General features: G+C 34.3%; 1 protein-coding gene across 2 annotated transcripts in view; it reads left to right on the top strand.

Moving 5' to 3' along the window:
• The window catches only part of LOC144436391 (fibroblast growth factor receptor 3-like), a 101,080-nt gene that overhangs the window by 33,876 nt on the left and 44,273 nt on the right, over positions 1 to 22,931 (top strand). For both annotated transcript variants that reach the window (XM_078125184.1, XM_078125185.1), the window contains exons 2-5: positions 2,764 to 2,893; positions 3,293 to 3,588; positions 20,115 to 20,244; positions 20,702 to 20,880. In XM_078125184.1, coding sequence (XP_077981310.1) covers positions 2,806 to 2,893; positions 3,293 to 3,588; positions 20,115 to 20,244; positions 20,702 to 20,880 — 693 coding nt within the window. In that variant the 5' untranslated portion in view covers positions 2,764 to 2,805. The remainder of the gene's footprint in view (positions 1 to 2,763; positions 2,894 to 3,292; positions 3,589 to 20,114; positions 20,245 to 20,701; positions 20,881 to 22,931) is intronic.

The raw sequence follows: 22,931 nt of genomic DNA, 5'->3' as shown, positions 1-22,931 counted from the left end.
GTAAAATCTTTGTTATTGTACGTACAACAACAAACTTTTAATACGTATTTTAGCTTTTTTTTTTAATGTATTGAGTTACAAACACAGACTTGGTCTATGTTTTTTCAGATTGATTTTTCAAGTAGGAAGCGATGATAACATTGTTTTATAAATTAAAAATCTAAAATAACCTCATCCATATGACCAGTTTAATTAATCTTCTTTCTCCCAAGTTGGCATTTGTTTGTACACAGCTAAGTGTAGTTTGGGAGAAAGAGGACTAAGCCTGTGTGTTGAATAACTAGAAGTGTTTTAAATATTCAAATCATTTTTGATTTAGTTACTATTCAGATGGAAGTCAAATTTTATGAAATTTATGATATTTTTCTCTGCTGGAAGGCATTCACACATACCATATCTCAAAGGAAGATGAATTAATACCCTGCAGTGTCCATGTTTAATTAATTTTACGAGTCTGTCTTATTTGAGTATCTTTTCTTCTCCTAAATTTTATCTTGTAGGTATTTAGCCACTAACAGGCACTGTTTTTCCTTTTATGTCATAGATATTTAACATAGAAATATGGTTACAATATAATATTTTGAAGTTTAGCATCGTGAGTTTTGATATTGCTCTATGTACATAGTACACACATACATACATACATACAGAAGGATGCGAGTGTTTATTGCGATGAGCTATCAACAAAGGCATCGATTAATAAAGCCTCATTCTTTCTCTCTCCTGTCTCCCCCCCCCCCCCCATATATTTGGGTCGGTAACTGTTCCTAAAACCAACATATCATTTCGTAAAAAGTTTCATATCGTCCCAATTACTGTTGCATCTTGATAGCTATAAATCAAAGCCACCATGAAAATGAAAATATTTGATAGCTTTGATCACAGTAGTGAAATTCAGTTTCTATTTTTATGTCTGTAAGTTTTAAACCTGTACTAGCCATAACTAGAAGCAGACAACCAGCAATACAATTTTTTATATATTGAATGAAAAGTGTTGAAATACCAATAAATAGATTCTGTTGAATTTTCCATTGGTACTATAGTAACAACTTGAAATTGTCAACATGTGGTGTGTGTGTGGGTGGAGGGGGGGGATATTAGAGTGCAAACCCAAGTCAATTTGATTAGATCACATCTGTATTGTACCATACTACATGTAAATTGTAAGTTTATACATTTATCAGAAGGTGATTCAGTGTTATGAGTAAGTTTTTATATAAACAAAACAGTTTCAAAAATCATTCCTGTTGCAAGTAGTGCAGCTTTAACATGTGTGCTAGTTTTGTACATGTATGATGATCAAGTAAACTTTTGGCATAATCCCTATATATGTAAGATTGGGAAGGATAAACAGGCATGTGTACAACTGTAGTTTTTATCTGTGCATAGTTGGCATGTCTGTGGATAGATCAGAAATCCATTTTAATAGGAGTCACATTCTCTGAACATCAAGATGTGCTCCTATTACAAGAAGGATATCTGTTGTAAATTCAGAACGTGAATGGCAGTACAGAAGTATTGGAGAGAAAATCTACTAGACATGGTTAATACTTAGGAAATGACTTGGTAATAGTTCTAGGGATGTGAGGGAATGCTATGGTAAGATTTCTATGAAATGACTTGGTAATAGTTCTAGGGATGTGAGGGAACGCTATGGTAAGATGGATTTCTAGATGTTATGACGGTAATAGTTCTAGGGATGTGAGGGAATGCTATGGTAAGATTTCTATGAAATGACTTGGTAATAGTTCTAGGGATGTGAGGGAATGCTATGGTAAGATTTCTATGAAATGACTTGGTAATAGTGCTAGGGATGTGAGGGAACTCTATGATAAGCTGGATTTCTAGATGTTATGATGGTAATAGTTCTAGGGATGTGAGGGAATGCTATGGTAAGATGGATTTCTAGATGTTATGATGGTAATAGTTCTAGGGATGTGAGGGAATGCTATGGTAAGATGGATTTCTAGATGTTATGACGGTAATAGTTCTAGGGATGTGAGGGAACGCTATGGTAAGATGGATTTCTAGATGTTATGACGGTAATAGTTCTAGGGATGTGAGGGAACTCTATGATAAGTTGCATTTCTAGATGGTTGACTTTTGATTGTGACTTTAACCAGTGAAAAAAGTTCAGCAGGAAGCATTCAGCAGTTTCATTTGTACCTCGTACATCCTTGTGTTGAAGCAGGAGGAACACAGAATATTGGCAAAAATCTGCATTGTTCGGTCCTGTGAAACTGACTATTATCTTATATATAGATCTCGGAAATTTTTATCAACCCAGCCAATGCTGAGTGGGTTCAAACCCAGACTGCAGTGGTCATTCTCGCAAACCAGAGTTATTATTTCTACCACTACATTTCGAAATAAGTGGGAGGCTCGTTAAGAACGTTGCCGTAAAACAGGCCATGGTTTGCGATGATGCCAGTGGTAAGAGGTGTACGATCACCTGGAATTTTCATCAGTAGAGAAGGTGGTGATAAATAGGATACAATACTGTACCTGTATTTAGCTTGTTCACTGCTCTTTGGAACTTACACCATTAACTGTACGTTGTACCTTCTACTCCTAGTACTCGTAGCCAAAGTAGTGGTTAGAAGTGTTAAAATGAAGTCTAGCTATCACATTGATGCCCCCACCCCCCACCCCCAAAGTACACTTTTTGAGCTTGTGTGCACATTGTGGGATTGTCGTAAAAAGTGTGTAATTCAGTAACTTGTAAGGTATTAACAAGACATGTTTACTTCTGGACTATTTCAGGATTCTTTAGAATACTACTGGGAAATGTAAGCAACTGTCGACATGCAGCTGATGAAGATTAGTATCATTGTTGCCATGGCAATCTCCATGGTGAAAGCAGATAACAGTACTGACTCTGCAACTTCTTCAGGTAATTTTTTCTTAGTTCTGTAATATACTTACAGGATAATATCTAATCCCCAGTACCAATACTGAAACCTAATCCCAAAATACCAGTACTCAGACAGATACTTTTAGACCCCCCCTCCCTCCCCAGGAGGGTGAGGGGGACTATTACAATGGTCGTGTGTCCATCCATCTGTAATACCAGAGGAGGGGGATACCTGTCACGTGACGCACTCGCCGTTAGAACAATGCAGCTCATTCAACGCTTTACCAGCGCACTGAATACTTCCGGTTTCACACACATTTTGTAGCAATACTTTTATTTATTTGTTGCCTCTAATTTCTTTCAAATCATGCCACCATTCATTCACGTGGAGAGGTAAAGTATTTGAGGGGAAGTATCAAGACTTGTTATTTGATAAAGATTTTTCAGATTCCTATGATGATGAGTACTCAGATAATAGTGAGTCTAATGGTTCCATGGAAGTAGGAGATAGCGTAATTGACCCGGATTTCCATCAAGGGGAGCCACCAAGTGATTCAGAGCCTATGGCACCAAAATGGAACGACTTTGAAAAGTTGAAAAACGATCGTTTACTAGTGAGACCTAGTAACACAGAAGTTATGTTTCGATGTAGAGCATCAGGCAACCCAACTCCCAATGTAACGTGGTACAAAGATGGAGAACTGCTGACAGAAAAACGTAGAATTGGTACAAAGGTATGTGTTATATTACAAAGTAACATACTGCTGTTTTCTTGTTCTTTGCTCAAACTAAAAGTTGATTTTCTACTGAAGCATGTGCACTCATCCAGGTCTAACATACAAATCAGGCATGCCACTATGGTAGTGTATTTATCAATTTGTTCTACAACCAGTCTTTACATTCAAATCTAGCAATGGAACTCTGCTTATCAAAGGGGAACACCACTCCAGGTAATAAAGGTATTTTCATAAACTTTGGGTTCTTGAGAGTTATTTCATGATTTCGCATCCCATAATTTTCTCTTTGTTGCCAAGCAACACCAAATTGATCTATTTTGTGCCTCTATTGATCTTTCAGTGATGCATCATTGCAGGATGGGTTTTAGCAGATGATGCAGCACTGATAGAACAAACAATAGAGGTGAAAAAAGAGTTCCTTGAAATAAACTTATGTCATTACGTATTCCAATTATGGTGGGTGTGCCTGGGAAGTTCAAAAGTATAATGTTGAAAACTTACTTTAGGTACTCTTTGAATGCTCTTCTAAGTTCACTATTTGGTCATGTAAACGTTGTTGTTTCACTTGCATATCATTATCAATAGATTTTGATCAGATTTGATGATATGTCATCTTCTTCAAATTTTTTCTGCCATAACGGCACCGGCATGTCTGCCAGTGAAGGTGCACTGAACAACAGGTGACGCTATTAATGACCAATATGACGTCACCCATATATCATTAGTTTCTTTTAAGAACTTATACGACTACAGGTTCAATTTGGTGTTTCCTGACAACCAAGGGAAAATTATGTGATGTGAAATCATGAAATGACTGTCAAGAACCCACAGTTTATGAAAATACTTCTATTAGTTCCAGGAGTTGTGTTCCCCTTTTGAACTATATACTCAGCTTAGTATACAGGTATGAACACTTCTGCAGTTGTTTGAGATCGCTAGACTTACATATGAGTGGTGCTGACTCTTAAGTTGAGGTCCTTAAGTTTTCATGAAATTTTAACAGGAAATTAATAAAGATATAAGCAAAATTAAAGGAAAAATGGAAGAAGCTGTTTTTAAGGTGCTTAATTACCAGATGGGTGTTACTATCATCTAGTTTGAAATCATAGGTTGTTGACATGTAGATTTCGTCGTGATGCTATCAAGTGATTACCACTCTGTAGAGATCATACACTTTCATTATCATGATGATGTCATATGTGGTCTCCATGTCGACTCAAAATAATGGCTAAGTTGTCATGGTTATAGATAATTATCTTCTCAATTGATGTCATCATGCAGTTGGCTTAGATTCCCTTGATAATGAAGATGGTGTGTGTTTATCTGTGATCGGAACATCTAATTGTTTGATTCATCTCAGTACTGCCGATGTTTCATCATTTTTAGTGTGTCATCTCCATTATGTCTGATTAGACTGTTATAACTGGATTAAGATATAAGAATGTTTATAGTACAGTACTCCAAAAATGTTTTATTTCGTTAATTTCTGTTAATTTCACCTTCTACAAGCTGGAGATGCCAACAAAATGTCTTTATTTTGACTTTGTGGTAAATTATTGTTGACAATATATAACATACAATTTAAGCAATAAATCCTTATTTTGAGTGCTGATGTTGACAAATTTCTGTATTTTTGTTGATTTACATACATGTCAAATTGAAACTGCTAGACATCTGGAAAAAATAATGCAGTAAATTAAACATATTTCATGACGTATTTGAATAAGTTAGAAGGACCTGGATTATACATGTACACGTATTTGAATGTGTTCAGAAAAGAACTTGAACTCTAAACATATATTTAGCCTTCAAATACAAATGAGAACTGGATGGTGGTGTCAACAAAAACCCAACTCAAAGGGTTTCCAAAAGTTTTGACCAGCTTTTGCATTGTTAACAGAGCATTATTATTATTAGTTACACGGTATGGATTGAACAGTAAGTGTTCAACAAGTTTGTAAAGAAATTTGATTCAAATTATGGATGATGATTTTATTCTTTTTAAATTCTCTGACTTATTCGACACAGAAATTCAGCTTGTTGACGTTTTTAAAAATTCTTTTTATTGTTGTTTGGGTATTTTTGTTAAAAACAAAGAATAAACGAGTTGATATCAACCTGAGTCCATTGGGTGTTTTGCTGAGGTTTATCACTCAAATTATGATAGAATTTACAGGAAACAGTGTCATCTTTACCAATTTGCCCATGGCTATTACCATGCTTTAAAAATCTGTAAACAGTCAGTGTATAGGATAACGTTCTCTTTTCCTTACATTACCAATCCTGAGTAGAAATGTGTGCTTCTGGTATACAGTGAGCTGCAGGCATTTTGAATGAATCTGTAGTTGGAAGGTTGTTTTCCAGAGTTTTCCTGACTGAAACGAATTCACAATTCACAAATTTGCCTCCAGTAGCTGTCTGATAACATTGTAATGAAGTCGACATTGACTTAAATAGTTGTCTAACGAATTGCATTATGAAGTCTGAATAGAGATACTGATTTGAACACAAATGGTTTCCTGGTAACTGCTATTTACTGGCATTTGCCCTTGCTAGTTGTTGAGTATTAAAGAGAAATGTATAGTGACTGTGACAGTAAGCATGTATAGAGATGCACAAATCGAGAGAAGCCATTATCATTTCAGACTTAGACAGTGTGAAAATATGTAAACCACACATGTCACTAATAGTGATGGTATACAGATGAGATTATAGGCAGTAGACCAGTGCCAATATATTTGTGGAAGTTATCCATGGAAGAAACAAAATGAGATGAATGCATACAAATCCATACAATTTGTGCACAGGTATTTGACTGAATTCTATTACTACAGTTCTGAATATGAATCCAGCATTATTCCTATGAATATTTTCACAGTTTCAATATTGTCATGTTGAATATGGCCAATTTTCATGAAGTCAGATTCAAATGGGGAGAAAGGTCTGTTAATGATTTAAAATCTGCTGAAAGACAAAGCTCCCCACTCTGATTTCACACTAATACTGCAGTGTGGGCTGGTGTGTAGTATCAGTGATTTTAAATTTGAATTTATTTGGCAATAAAATATAGTAAAAACATACATTTTAAAAGTATTGCCGAGGATAACACAACAAAGCAATTAAACTTATTTCCATTGTGGTCCTCAATTTCAAAAATTCAACATGGCGGTAGGCAAACAACTCTGGTCACGTGATTGGAGCAAGATTAGGGTAAAATGGAAATGAAACATAAAAACATTGAAATGACTCCCGAAAAACAATACAAATAGTGTAAGTGCATTACTAACTTTTACTGTTGACAAGCATTTGAGACATTAAGTGGTTTTTTACCGATTTCTTGGATGTACTTTTACACTGAGAATGCCGTATTGGCAGTGGTAAACTGTTACATACTGCAGTACCAGTGTACCTAAAAGTATGAGTGCCGTAGCCTTTAACTCTGGGAATCTTAAAGGTTGAAATGCTACTTCTATATATGTGTATTTGGTTTCTCATGTACTGAGGCGCATAGCCATTATAGGTGATTACGTCGATGGTAGAGTTGATATGAAACCGGAACTACAGTACAGGAGGAATGAAGTTGCCTTGGTGTTTCACTCATGGCACATGATCTGTAAAAGCCAAAGTGTAGACACAGTATTAAACATTAACAGAGGCACAACACACACAGCAGGACCCTTTACCCAATCATTGAAAAATGATAAGCATCGCTGTTTGTTTACAGTGCAGTAGCAACAGACTTCTGCTGAAAAATTGCACATAGACTTGATGATTTCAATGGCATAAATTGTTTATTTTCCAACTGCTAATCAACTTGGTAACTTGTCTACTTCTATATCCCCATTGTGTGCATGCAGCACATGTATTAATTGTTTATTTTGCATTTGAAGTTGTTGCTGTGTGTTTAAACTACATCATGTCTTATGAGTGAAACACCAAGGCATCTTCATTTCTCCTGTAAGATACATTGTATGTGTTGCTGTTCAGATGTATCAAACTTCTCAACTCTAGTCAAGTAGAAGCTGATAGAGTGGGTAGCAAGACATGCCATATCTGACACACTAATGTGAAAAATGATAGTCTGAGAGGAGTTATGATGGATGTAAAAAGCATATAATAAGATTTTGAAAAAGCTATTAAAGTTATTTTTCTTGTTTGATATCCATTTGAATTTGAAAAAAAAAATTCCTGCAAAGCGTCACAAAACTTTAAATTGAAGAGTTACCAACTGTTAAAAAAATGGGTTAAGGGGTATGGTTGTTTTGTTTCCATAGCAACAGTCACAGGGGTGTCATATAAGATGACAATATTGGTTTTTTGGAAAGTTAGATATATTTTGTGATGAGGCTCATATTTTGTCATTATTATTATCATCATGATATCTTTGGTGTTATCATGTTTCATTAATGTCAGTTTTATTACATAAAAGGGAAGGATTCATGACAGGAGTCAGTAATTAACTCCCCCTAATGGGTTAATTAACTCCCCTAATGGGTTAACTAACTCCCTTTACAGGTTAAAGATTGAAGTCTTAGATCAGTTACAAATGATGATGTGTCACCATTAATCTCTGCTTTTATGAGATGCCACATCAAAATCTAGAAGAAAGATACTCTCTGGATTATACACCTCATCCAGTCATTGAACATTCAAAACCCAGCACTAGACAACAACAAGAAAACCCCAGAAAATTACTCAAACTTGTCAAATCCTTTTACAAAATACAGCAGGGAAGACAGGTAATAAGGAAACGTGTTGATTAAATTGAGACAGACAGATATTATGAATTGTTGATAGTACTAATGTATCAAGATTACACGATAAAGGATTTACTTCTAATACATATAGAGATACTAAATCGAAATTGATGTACTTGTGGCAGCCATTGGCTAGCTTTAGTTATTCAAACATATCAAACCCTTTTCAGCAATTTCTATACATTTTGTAAAGAACATGTTCTTTCATTTTTCATCCAAATGAGTATCCCTAATTCAAAATGTGTATGAGTATAGTGGTATTTTTTATACTTTTTTAGTTATATACAAGTACAATATATTTGTGTACTCCTTAAGTTTGTGAGGAAAAGTAACTTTGAATACTTCATAGGCTACACTGTGCAATATCTTACCCACAACTCTCTCTGATTGGTATGCTTGGAAGTTCCTTATTTTATAACTTCTTCAATAACCCATATTTGCCAACATTTTAAGCATAGTAATTACGTTTAATTAATATGTAACAAAAGTACGATTGGGGAATCAAAAATAAAGTTCTAAATTTTGCATAAAATGTGCTAACAAGTAAATGAAACATGTACTGTAAATAAAACACTTTACAATGTCAAAGTATCAATAACTTGGGTAGACAGTGTGTATGATGAGTTTTAGTATGTAAATTTCTTTTGTCATACCTATTCAAATAAATCTATATCTTTGGCAAAGTCATAACAGGTGCATATATTTTCCTTAGTTTTGTGGAAAATATTTTGCATGTCTTTCAAGAAAATCTGTTGACAAATTTCTAAAATTGCTACTCCTTCTACAATAAATCATTGATACCAAAACCAATGAAAATATATATTCAGAAACTCATCAGTGTCAATTCTACGTTTTGAAAATGGCAAAAATATTCATACAAAATCCTGTACACAGGTGAGATTTGTCTGACTTCAATGAGCTGATGTCCAACAGTACAAATCAGGGAGAGTTGTGGGTAAAATCTTGTACAGTGGGCTAGTAGAATAGTGGAAGGGAGGTTTAGTCTACTCTATACTCCTTATGTTGGTGAATAGAAGTCACCGTTGCTTAGGTGACAAGCTGTAGATATTGACCCCTTAAGTTAGTGTGTATAAGTGAGTATTTGTTTACTGCCTACTCCTTAAGTTAAAGATAATGGACAAGTGTTTAAATAGTTGTTTTGATATTGAAGAAGGATGTTTGGAGTCAGAAAACAAATGGGCAATGATGATTTTAAGGTATTTGGTAAATTTGAGTATTAATACAAGGGACATTTTCTGAACTCACGGCTGTATATTAGTTACTTTGTCCAATATAATGCAAAAATAATGACAATTCAGGAAAGTCATGGGAGTGAGAGTGTGTCCACCTAAACTAGTACAATATTTTCCCAGTCATATTCATTATGTACCCCATAGGTTTGTGATAATAAACATTATATATACATACTTCCTAACTGCATGATCAGAAGATATAATTTGTGGTGATAACATATATATGTAACACTATGGTTTTGTTCCATTCATAAATTCCACCACATCCATAATATGTGCCCCTAGGTTTGTGATAAGAAAACAGTATATACTCCCTAACTGCATGATTTAAAGTACAAATATAATTTGTCTATTCCTGATAGTGTTGCTCCTGTTGATAGAAAGTAGTAAATAAAAGTGCCTTTGAGATGTGACGTGAAGTGAAGTGATGTGATGTAGCGTCCAGTACTTGTAAATCATGCCTGTAGTCTGTCATTTTATTGAGTTTCTATGACGATAGCAAGTCTGTCACTGATTGGAAACATAGTTTCCTGATTATATTCACACCTTTCATAATTATATTCTGTCTGTAGTGATTTTTAGGGTCTCTCTCTGATTTTCTTGTTATTAGCTACCTATTCCCATGTGGGAGCTATTTTTGCAAAGGAATGCTGATTATTTCTGTAGGAAATATATGTTACAAAAAGACACAGCATACAGTTTTATAGAAGTCACAAAAAGAATAGGATTTTCAATATTTTTTTGATTTTTTTTGGTGAGATTTTTGAGCCACCATACTCATTATTTATTTACGACATAGATGTTTAGAAAAAAAAGACATAACATGTTTTTAGATTTACCAAAGAATAATTTTCAACATTTTTGTGATATTTTATGCAACCATCCTGATTATTTGTTGTATGAAATAGATGTATAGAAAAAGACGCTGCTGTAGATTTTACAAAAAATATAAAAATGTAAAAGATTTTTTGCAATGTTTCTCACGCATGTTGTACATTTATGCAAACAGTGTTGAATGCAATGCCTAATAGTCCAAATAGTTTACATTGCTTCTTACAGTATTGAGTGAGATTGTGCCAGAAATACAATCTTTTCATTTTAGCGTGCAGCTTCTTTTTCATACTGGATATATAGATATTCATACTGTCAAACATCTAAATATATTGAAATGTAATTTGCAAAGCTATATAGACTGAAATAATTTGTCAAGAAATGTCAGAAATTTGTTGGGTCTTTACAAAACATATTTAACTGTGGTGCATTTTTTTTAAATCAATCCCCAAAAGGGACTTTCTGTTATCAATTTTGGGCACATTAATCTACTATCTCAAACATGTCTGTTGAACTAAACATGGAAAAATTCACATTTTCTGTACGACATGAGTATTGCATATTTATATCATACTATTTTTTCTGATATTGTTTACATTGACAGTAGTCTAGAAAAGTTTGTAGACCTCAATGTTTCATTCATCAGGATTCAAATTTAACAACCAACGGCAGCTGCTGAATTCTGTACCTAAATGAATCACAAGATTTATATTAGTTGGCTTGTAGAAACAAAGAAAAGAAAATTGCCTGAAACTATAACTGGCATGTGGAGTGCAGGGAGTCCACAAATCAAGAGAATTGCCATGTCACATCTTTGATGATGATAACCATTGCCTAGAAATGAGTGCATGCCTGGATGAACACCGGTTATGAGATGTCGGCCTATACTGACAGAATTCAACCAACAAAATCGAATAGCCAATAAATGATTTCCTTGTGGATGCAGAGCACGAACATTGAAATGAACATTGAAATAAACATCTCTAACAGAAAGAACGTATTTGTCAGGTATGAGTTTATAGAATTGTTTTCAATTCTATAAGTTATGATTTGGGTTGGCATTTCTCAGTTAGTTTATAGTTGTATGCCAGATTTCAACCAAATGAAATCACTGACGTTAAACTTAATTTGATTCATACTCTATGACAAAAATCACAGAAAGAGCTGAACAGACAAATTTTTCAATTTGTTTCCATCTCAAAGAACACAACCATCAAATACAGTTGTATGAAATTGTATTATTATCAAATATTTTGAATAAAAACTAACAAATTACCTTGGGAAATTATTGTATGTTTATAATGGTCAAAAAAAAAATGATTAAATCAAATAATTTTGTTGTATCGTCTACAAACTTACTCTGAACAGGTTAATTGTATTTTTTCCTGTATCTTACACTGTCTTTGTGCTGTTGACCCAGAATGATGTGTCTGTCGCCAAACTGGCGCCTACACATTCCAACATTGAAAATCAAAAACCATCTTTGTGTTGAATAATTTTGTATACAGTATATTGTGATGGGTTGTGGTAAACCGAAATGTTGGCAAAATTGAGATATTTCACTTATAATGTAGGAAATTGAATGAGTTTGCTCACCAATTAACCATAATTTCAAACATGATCTCATGCTGGGATGCTTCTGGTAATGACTCATATTACTTGCCAAGGGAGGCGATACAGACTAAACCATTAGTTCAGTTACCTGGTTCAAGGTGAAATGTATGACATACCTAGCTTTCCACTTTTTTTTTGATGACTTAAAAACATTTGAATTGTGGTTATCAATTCTCCATACAAATATTCCAGTCACATCAACATTATCAACAAAATTGAAAATTTAGTTGTTTTGTGTTCAGCATACATTTTGAGATTAAAACAAAAATCCTTGGCAACTGTATGATACCCATAGTAATGACTGATTTGTAATGTTATGAAATGATCTCAAAATCACAACAATTGTCCCTAGCAACCATGGACACTTTCACAGTAACTGCAGAACCTGACTCAATGCCTGATATTCTTGATAGTCTATGTGTCCTGGACTAATGCTAATTTGGTAGTCTAGATACAATGTTTAGTAGTCTATGTGTCCTGGAGTACTGCTAATTTGGTAGTCTAGATACAATGTTTAGTAGTCTATGTGTCCTGGACTAATGCTGGTAGTCTAGATACAATGTTTAGTAGTCTATATGTCCTGGACTAATGCTGGTAGTCTAGATACAATGTTTAGTAGTCTATATGTCCTGGACTAATGCTGGTAGTCTAGATACAATGTTTAGTAGTCTATATGTCCTGGACTAATGCTGGTAGTCTAGATACAATGTTTAGTAGTCTATATGTCCTGGACTAATGCTGGTAGTCTAGATACAATGTTTAGTAGTCTATATGTCCTGGACTAATGCTGGTAGTCTAGATACAATGTTTAGTAGTCTATATGTCCTGGACTAATGCTGGTAGTCTAGATACAATGTTTAGTAGTCTATATGTCCTGGACTAATGCTGGTAGTCTAGATACAATGTTTAGTAGTCTATGTGTCCTGGACTACTGCTGATTTGGTAGTCTAGATACAATGTTTAGTAGTCTATGTGTCCTGGACTAATGCTGGTAGTCTAGATACAATGTTTAGTAGTCTATATGTCCTGGACTAATGCTGGTAGTCTAGATACAATGTTTAGTAGTCTATATGTCCTGGACAACTGCTAATTTGGTAGTCTAGATACAATGTTTAGTAGTCCATATGTCTAGGACAACTGCTAATTTGGTAGTCTAGATACAATGTTTAGTAGTCTATGTGTCCTGGACTACTGCTAATTTGGTAGTCTCGATACAATGTTTAGTAGTCTATGTGTCCTGGACTACTGCTAATTTGGTAGTCTAGGTACAATGTTTAGTAGTCTATGTGTCCTGGACTAATGCTAATTTGGTAGTCTAGATACAATGTTTAGTAGTCTATGTGTCCTGGACTACTGCTAATTTGGTAGTCTAGATACAATGTTTAGTAGTCTATATACCCTTGACTACTGCTAATTTGGTAGTCGAGATACAGTCTGCATGGACTAGTGCTATACTCACCCCCCTGCTGTATGGTGTATCATAGCAAATATCAACATCAACCTGGGTTAAACTGTTGTAAATAATGATATTGAATTCATTTATTGTAGTATCACCAGGTGTGCTACATCGTACAATACCACCTTTTTATATTTGTGAAAATACATAATTTACATTATAGTTTGGGGGCACTATTTTAACAAAGTAAAACTGCTGTTGAATGTATCAAAAACATATTTTGAAAATTATACCCTGCAGTAATATTGAAAATCATGCTCCACTTGTGTTTCCTGTATAACCATGGCAACAATACATTTACAATGTAGCTAGTAATAGTACTTCTATGATGAACTTATTCATCTTACTGGGCTGTCAGAAAAGACAAGATATATTATGACACTAAAACAGCTCTCAGAAATTTTTCACAATAGCTTTGATTAATACATGTTTCTGTATCAACTAAGAATGCATCATAATAAATTTTACATCTTGTTTTTCTCTCTTTATTTTCACCATAGGAGATTCACTATAAGTGTGAAATCATTATAGAATCAAAATATTAAGTCACTTTATAGTGAAAAAAAGTTATGATCACAGAATGAAGACATAAGTAATATCATAATTAGTGGTATTTTAATATCATATTTGGTATTTATTATCGTATTTGGTAATTTTTTTTATTAGGAGCATATTGCATAGTGAAGAATTCACTGTTGTATAAAATTAATATGTATTCCAATTGTTGAGCTTGAAAATTCAGAGAAGTGTTACAAGAAAGAAGTATTCATGCATTTTATTAAATTATGATATCGAAATATTGTGTCTGTGAGGTAATAATGTATGTATACACTCACTTCCTGGGTATGAGAGTACTAGTAGACATCTTTTAAGTTTTACTCCAAATGTACCAGCTACATTTCCCGAGGCTGAAAACTGGGGGGAAATAGTTGCTACATAACAGGAAGATGGAAATATGACATCTAACTAGTGCCCAAATAAGGCCAGGCAATAAATGTTTTATTACACATCACATTCTCTGGCACATATTACTGTAGTAGTGCCCTAGGGAAATAGAAAACAAAATAATACCCTCTGTATGCAAATTGGGGTCCCTATAGGTCACCCATATGTATACCATGTGACATGATCTAAGCCAATCACTGAAGGCGGTATGAAAACGATGTGTTATAGTGTATGCTAAAACCATTATGATTTTACGACACAGTGAGATGTTCTTGTTCTTATATATTCATAATTTGCTTATTATTGTGTTCTCACGAATTATTCATTCATATTAATGGTTAGAAATAGTAAGGTAAAGAAAATGATGTTAAGTATCACTATACTAAATCATTAGATATAAAACTTTTCAAAGTCCGTACATTTCAATTTGTTTTATTAATTTTGGTAATTAACTACAATGTAAAGAAACAAAAACATAAAATTATAAAAGTTATGAAGAGTTATTGTTGCTGTGAGAGAGAGAAAGAGAGAGATAGAGAGAGAGTGAGATTCAGTACAGATAATGATAATAAAATAATAGTAATCCTGATATATGTTGAGAAATACATGAAAGCTTCACTATCCAAATATGACAAGAAACTGATGGGACTATATAATGGAAGGAGTGTGCTTAGAATTCTGATGTGGAGATTGTTGCAAAAATAGACAAACATGAATCTGTCATACATGAATGTATAATGTGGGAAATGAGTACTGGATGTTGGCCAGGAAAATTTGGACGTCAGTTGTTATCACAGTCATTCAATTTATCATCGCTACACATTAAAATCATGTAAATGTGTTTCTAAAGATGGAGTTTGCAATAAAACACAACTGTCCCATGAGAACTAGAAATCATTAAAAATAGTTGGATAAAGTACAGACATGAGTTGTGTTTTTTGGTTTGTAAATACAACTGGAGTTGTGCTTTTATGCTGTCCTATACAACATCCACATCCTGACTTATGAAAATAAATAAATGTTTGAGGAGAAATTTAATCTCTTCCATTATCAACAGGAAAGAATTTTCCTAGAATTCTCTTTCTACTCATCCTGACTTTTAAGTTTGTCAATAGTCTCAGTTACTCAGACTCTCACCCCCCGAAAGACAACAAAAGTAATATTTCTGAAATACCTAAACACAATCACAGATGTAGTCAATATCAAGCGATGATGCATCACTTTTCATTTTGCCTGCAAGCTAGGCAGTCTTTTACATTACTGTTGAAGTCTCATGCCTACAACAGATAATCCCTTTACAATGAGGACCCACTAAAATCAGTGTACAAATGCAAACTCTGCGATCAGTGCAGGGATACCAATCTCCTTTATTGAGCAAGTGCTTTTTGGTAAATAGCTGATGGCTGCATAATTTTCTAACCTTTTTATAACTCTACTACATATGAGTCAGATCAAATAACAGAAAACCGTTTTTGGAAAGGACGAATGAAAGCAGAACATTTCTCTTGAGGAGCTAGTACAATAGCGTCAACAAAATGAAGCAAACAGAATTTCTGAGATTAAATTTTGTCTATTGTGGTAATATTCAGTACAACTGTTTGAAGTAATTACATACATGTATTACATATACAGTCATTATTTGACATGTAGTATTTACCAATATACAATGCCAGCTATTTGGTCACAGTGCATATGTATCTTTTCATACATTTATATGTGTACACTGATATATCAATTACATGTAACTTTTGGTTCTACATAAAGTTATACTTTGAAAATTAACCATTCATATCTAGATAAGTCATTGACTGGATGTCTATGTTTACATTGCACTAGTCTAGATTCTACCCATGGTAAATCATCTCATTATCTTGAGATTTGATGCTAAGTGTAGCTAGACTAACACTTCACAAAGTCAGTATAGAAATGCTTGCTTAGATTCATCTCTTAATACTACTTCATTTCTCGCACAACCTTTATATTCCAGTCCCTGAAATCTAAACTGACATGAAAAGTACCAAGTGTACAGTCAGTTGTTGTAATTTCATCTAGAACATATTACAGTACAGAATTGGAACAATCAGTTGGGAGAGACAAATTGCATACACTAGAGTCCGTTGCCCAAATTTTATTATCTGTACGATTTCAAAGCAGTTGATTGAGAAATTTCCCATCTGTGTCCACAGGCTTAAAGGTTGCTAGTGTACTTCAGTTGTAAAATCTAAGTTTGATAGAGCTAATTTATGAGTTCATGCCCAGTTATTTCCAAGTCACCGAGGTTCAACATGTTGCTTTGTGCAGCAGTGAGTGAGTCCGTTATACTTTGAAATGTACCCTGATTAACTTGCAATGTAACTACATACAACATTTCTTAAATGTCAACTGAAAGGAAATACTTTTCAGCACCCACACACCCCTCCCCGCACTTTTTAAAAAAAAGTGAATTCTTGACACATTTTAATTTTGAAAATGATTGAAACATGACTTTGCTTAAGCATATACTTGGTGTCAAGTTAATGTGTTTACTGAAGGTTTTAGTTGGTGGCAAATGATTTATTGTTTTCTTGATTGCGGCACTGAACATTGCCAAGAACACTATCTTATCAAATGGCAAAGATAAATAGGTCAGCCATTTCTAAATGTAAAAAAAATCAAGAACGTAATTTACAACCCAGTTGTGCAGTGCATATGGACTTTGATGTGTGTGCTTTTCATTGACTAAAGATACCATTAAAGTAGTTTGCAATTTGTACCGAAATCACAATAATTCTAAATGGACTTCGTAATCATCAAACATGCTGTTACAGACAATAGCATAGTTTTTAATGTCTCTATTTCATTTACCTAAATGGCAATCACGTTTAGTGTAGTGTATCTTCTTATTCTTGTTATTTTCTGGGTAATAACAAATAACTGGTGTGATAGCTATAGAATTATCATCATATCGAATACATTAAATGGAGTACATTATTATCACATCATTAGAGGTATCATCATTTTATCAGTGTTTCCGTGCATTGATTGATTTGTATGGTTTATAGTAGTGGTAACCATACATATGTGCTGAGAATAGCCAGCTTTTTTCTCTGTAGAATTGTATGGCTTATTCTTGATGATGGGTCTTTGAGAGAGAAAAATGCCTGAAGCTATGCATTTCAATGCCTGTGGTACTTACATCTAAATTTAACCCTGTAAGTCGTGTTCAAAATTGAGATGGTCGTAGAATACCAATGAGACGACAGTGTAGGCACAGAATTAGGTTTCAGGTTTCATTGCACTGCATATATGTAATGTATATTGTACATAGTATTTCTTGTTAAAGGCCCACGATTCCTTCCCAGGTTCTCATTAATATTATCCTATCAATAGAATCATGTGGTTTACACAGGATCATTCTTTTGTTTATGGCCAAGCTTTTCTGTAGATCTGCCTGGCAACTGATGATCTCACCCAAATCTTAATTATCCTAATCTAAAATTTATGGCCAAGCTTTTCTGTAGATATGCCTGGCAACTGATTATCTCACCCTAATGTGAATTATCCTAATCCAACTTAGGACTTGAAAACTTCCTAGGTATATGTAATGGATTTTGAGTTGCAGAACACAACAAAATTCATCTGTCAAGTGCCCAAATCATCTAAACAGTAATACGCCAGGATTGATAAATTTCAGCGTACTCATATATGCAGTAAATATTGTTTTTCGTAATAACTTTGTAAAATGTAATTTCAGAGGATGCTGAACTTTGTCCAGATGTCACCAAAACATACACATACACAATTCCCAAGGGCTTAGCACCCCTTCCCTAGTAAATGGACTTCACAACTTTTGTGGTAATACAATGGAAATAAACCAAAATACAGAGACTTTGGGGGTGACAAGGTTAAAGAGCTCACTAAAGAATAGCATATACATAACGGTGACATCAATGCAGGAAGATGAAATTACACAGGAATTATTGGCCTCCTTTGCCCTCATCTACTGTGTTCACTAATGGAAATACCATAATCCCTATAGCTTTGGATGGTTTTGACAAAGACAGCACAGAACGTTGATCATTTACAGGCATTGAAAGCACTGACTTAAAAACTAAACTTTATGAAAACATCATCCACAGTTTTTAATGGCACCTAAGGCCATGTCAATTTTGAAGGAGACAAATTGTTTGTACAGTATGACTGGACTATACCCTGATGGGGCAGTATGATAAATAATATATCTTGGTGTCTGCTGAAGTGTTTGGATAGTATACAGCATATTTCATAATTTGACATGTGTATAGGATTTATAGCGTTAATTTCAAGCAGGCAAACAATGACTGTGTCATTTATCACACAAAAACGTGATTTATTTAAGACAGCATTATCATCATCATATCTTATTTTTACACTAAAAAACAACATTTAGGTAGGTTTCCCAATGTCAGTTTAATTACTACTAGAAAGTTGCTATTTTTTTGTACAGATACAGAAACTGTAGCTGATGATTACATCATGAAGAATAAGTGAATTAGACATAGCTATATTGTATAGTAATATATACTTTTATGACACATGGAAGGAGTGATGTGGATATCCTGAAACCATCATGGGGTATTAGAAACTTTGTCGTGAAGGTGACATGATGAAATTGATGCCATTGGGGAAACTTTGTGGAAGTTTTGCAAGGGTATCTTGAAAGTATATTGCAAGGGAGGTATCATGAAACTGATGCCATGACCTGTTGCAATGTAATATGGAGAGTCTGGAAACTATATAACAAGGCTAATATCATGGATTGTGATGAGGTATCTTGAAACTGTAGTAATAGGTGAGCAGTGCAAGACCGATGCCACGGAGCCAGTATTGTGGGACAGTGATAGTGAGGGTATCTTGAAACTGTACCATGAAGTACATGCCATGGAGTGTTATGGACTGGTTGTGAAGGAGGGAAATGGAAAGTTTTCAGGAATCTCCTAAAACATGTAGTTAATTTGTCCTTGGTATATAACAGTATGCTAGGCAAGGAGATTTTAGTAACTCTTTAATACATTGGTTTATGTTGATGCCAGCTTGTCTCACGTGAGTTGGATTCAAGAAATCTAAAGGTCCATCATGTGATGCCCTATGGTCATGTATACACATAGGGATATCGATTCATACAATCCTGCAAGCTGATATCTATGTACATCATGGCAACCACATTTATAAGTACTACCAATGTCTCCAAACATACACAAATATTCCACCATATCATTATTTTCTAAAGTTTGTTATTGACTGCCATATTGAAGTGGATAAACTTATCACAAAGGTAACACATCATGATTTCAATCAATAAATGATGAGTGAGACTATACATGTTACGTATAATGTAGTGGATTAGTCTATTGTGTCTACTATCAGATGGGGATACTACAATAGAATACATTCTTCTGTCTGGTCCAAATATTGGTGTATTAGCCTACAGTGGGTACCACCAGAGGGGACTACTGAAATGGACTACATTTATGTAATGTTACTATCTGCCTTAGGGATGTTAATTGTCAATACCAGAGTTTCCTTGCCTAGAAAAACAGTTCTTTGACTTTTGCTAGAATAGTTAACGTGCATGACATTAATCATGACATACATGTATTATTTTTAGTCATTTTCTAAACTTTTTTTTTCTCATTTTGTATGTTTCAGCCTCGTTTTAAGCCATCTAAAGTTATATTGAGGGATGCTTTGACTTCTGATAATGGAAATTACACATGTGTTGTTCAGAATGAGTATGGTTCCATCAATTACACATTTAAGCTGGAAATTGTTAGACAAAGTGAGTTGACTATTTCCACCAATATCCAGGAAATCTAACATATATATACGATATGATAGACAGATAGCATGATAGAACAATCGACAGATAGATAGATAGATGTTAATGTTTTTTTTCACGACTACGTCATTATTATCATGAACCAGTGTTGTGTAAAAATCACCCCACCCCTCACATATACATATACACTGTTTTGGGATGATGGGGGAGATGAATATAGAAACTCCAATTGTCACAATTCACATATAGACTGGGTCAAACGAAAAAGTACTGAGTTCAAGTCTAGGCCAAGGTTTAGATGATTTTTTTATGCACACTACTGAAAAAAAACAGGTGTACAAATAAATACAAATTATTAGGCATGGCATCACATGTGTATGAGTTGACAGACAGTGATATTTGCAATTATGAAAATGAAATTCAAGATACAAATAACATGATATTTGCATATTTTCAGACAATGATCCACCTTTATTAGTAGCAGATGTGTTGAAGAACCAGACGGTTCCTATCGGAACCAACGTAACTTTTAGATGTGCTCCACTAATAGCAAGACAGAGAGGAGCCTCTCTTAGTTATCACATGCAATGGTTTAAGATGTTGGGTAATGATCCCAAAGACCTTGAAACACTTGAGGTAGGTAACTGATGCTGTCACTGCTTCTCGACAAACATTATTAGAATGTCAGTTCTTCCTGAACGAAGTGACAAGTGCACCATTGAGACAAAGCTAGACACCAAAATCTAGCCCTGGTGTTTTGTTTTGCTTTAAAGTTATGAACCCATAAAATAGTTATCATGTATACTGTGAGATATACATGCAAAATAGTTAAAATATGTACTGTGAAATACTGATGCCAAATAGTTAGTTAGAATACCTACTGAGAAATATACATGCAAATTAGTTACCATATGTACTATGAAATACACATGCAAAATAGTTATCATGTGGTGTACTGTGAAATATACATGCAAAATAGTTCATTCAAATGCTAAACATCACAATATTGCATTTATATGAATAGTATGCAGAGACAAATTTACGATGTTCTCCGTACCAGGCTTGAACTAAATTGAGGTTTTGAACATGTGCATGCTAATGTCAATAAAGGAGCCTAAATGGGAAAATTATGCATAGCACTTACATTTTTTAGTTAGTCTTCTTATCATTGGATGCAAGGTTACTACAGTTCTACATGTATTTGACCACATAGTTAGCAAACATTCTGACAGATTCTGGTGCTGCCGTTACATAATGTTCTGAAATGACAGACATGTACATCCCGAATGAGCTGTGAATATTTGATACATTTGTGTAAATGTGCATTTGTCCACAGATCTGAAGCGGAATTAAATCTCCGGGCTTAGGAAAAGTATTCTGTATAAACTAAAATTAAATAATTGTTTTAATTTATATGAATAGTGATTGTAAATATTAAATGTAAATTATTGATGATGTTTTTAACCAACAAAGTTAGGCTTACATCTGATATAGACATGTGTTTAGGAGTGGTTAAAAAGGCACAATTATATTGTTTGAGTTTCGAAAGGGTCCATGATAAATTGTACCACAGGGAGACAGTCGCCTTGAGTTTGTATTAAAATTACATGAGTATCGGCACTGCTTTGATAATGCCCTCAGTATTGAAAGATTGTTTTTATGGATGGAATTATAATTGCTCTAATAAATTGCCATGGAACTCACTCCAAAAATAACGGAGCAACGAATACGCAGTTTTGTAGTAATGAGTATGATTTTATTTGTACACCTTGGAACATTCAAGAGAACTTGTTTATTGCTTCTGGTCACGTATGTACGTGTCATTGTTGTCAACTTGACTTGTCATTAGAATTGCAATGAAAGGTCTGAGATAATTTACATGGTAACCTTGACGACAAGGTGATAGGTAGGTAATGTACGATTACAAGGTCTGCATGTCTAAAGTAACCATTTTATTCCCAAGTCCACAACCAAAATCGATGTGTCTGAAAAATTGTGAAGTTAGCCTTGGAACACATACTGGCTACTTTGTATGTATAACATGTAGAAGCTGCTTGTAAAATGTACATAGCAAGAATTAAAGAGCTGCTTTAACAGACGTCTGCTTTTGAACGTTACATGAAGAGGGCTTCATTATCTGTTCACTTTGCATCCAGAGTGAGTTGTCGACAGACCTGTAATGTCAAGAACGATGGCATTGCATTTTACAACTGAACACCTCTATAATACATTTAAAAAATAGAGACATGTAGTCAAAATATGAATATAAAAGATCTTAGTGTGTGTACAGTCAAAGTTTTGATTGTTAATTACAATTAAGTGTTTGATAGAGTTTTTCATCAAAGTGTCGATGTTGCTCTGATTCCGTACATCCATATAGTGTCTCATTATTCAAGTTAAAAAGATATGTTTCCCAACTAACTTTGACCTTTGACTCTATGAGTAATATCAGGGTTCATCAGTGATGAGTCTTTCAGGACTAGATATGTCAATGTTTGTGAAGAACATTGTGTAGTGACCTCAGTTGAACCTAGTCGTGCACTCAAGTGTTCAAGTTACCAGTCTGACTGACTGACTGACTGACTGTCTGTCTGTCTGTATATCTGTCTGTCTGTCTATGTATGTCTGTCTGTCTGTCTGTCTGTCTGTCTCTGTCTGTCTGTCTGTTAGTCTGTCTCTGTCTCTCT

Source organism: Glandiceps talaboti, chromosome 6 (assembly GCF_964340395.1).
Source record: "Glandiceps talaboti chromosome 6, keGlaTala1.1, whole genome shotgun sequence".
In the NCBI taxonomy this organism is placed as follows: domain Eukaryota; kingdom Metazoa; phylum Hemichordata; class Enteropneusta; family Spengelidae; genus Glandiceps; species Glandiceps talaboti.
The sequence above is the reverse complement of the archived record's forward strand: the minus strand, read 5'-3'. Positions and strand labels throughout refer to the sequence as shown.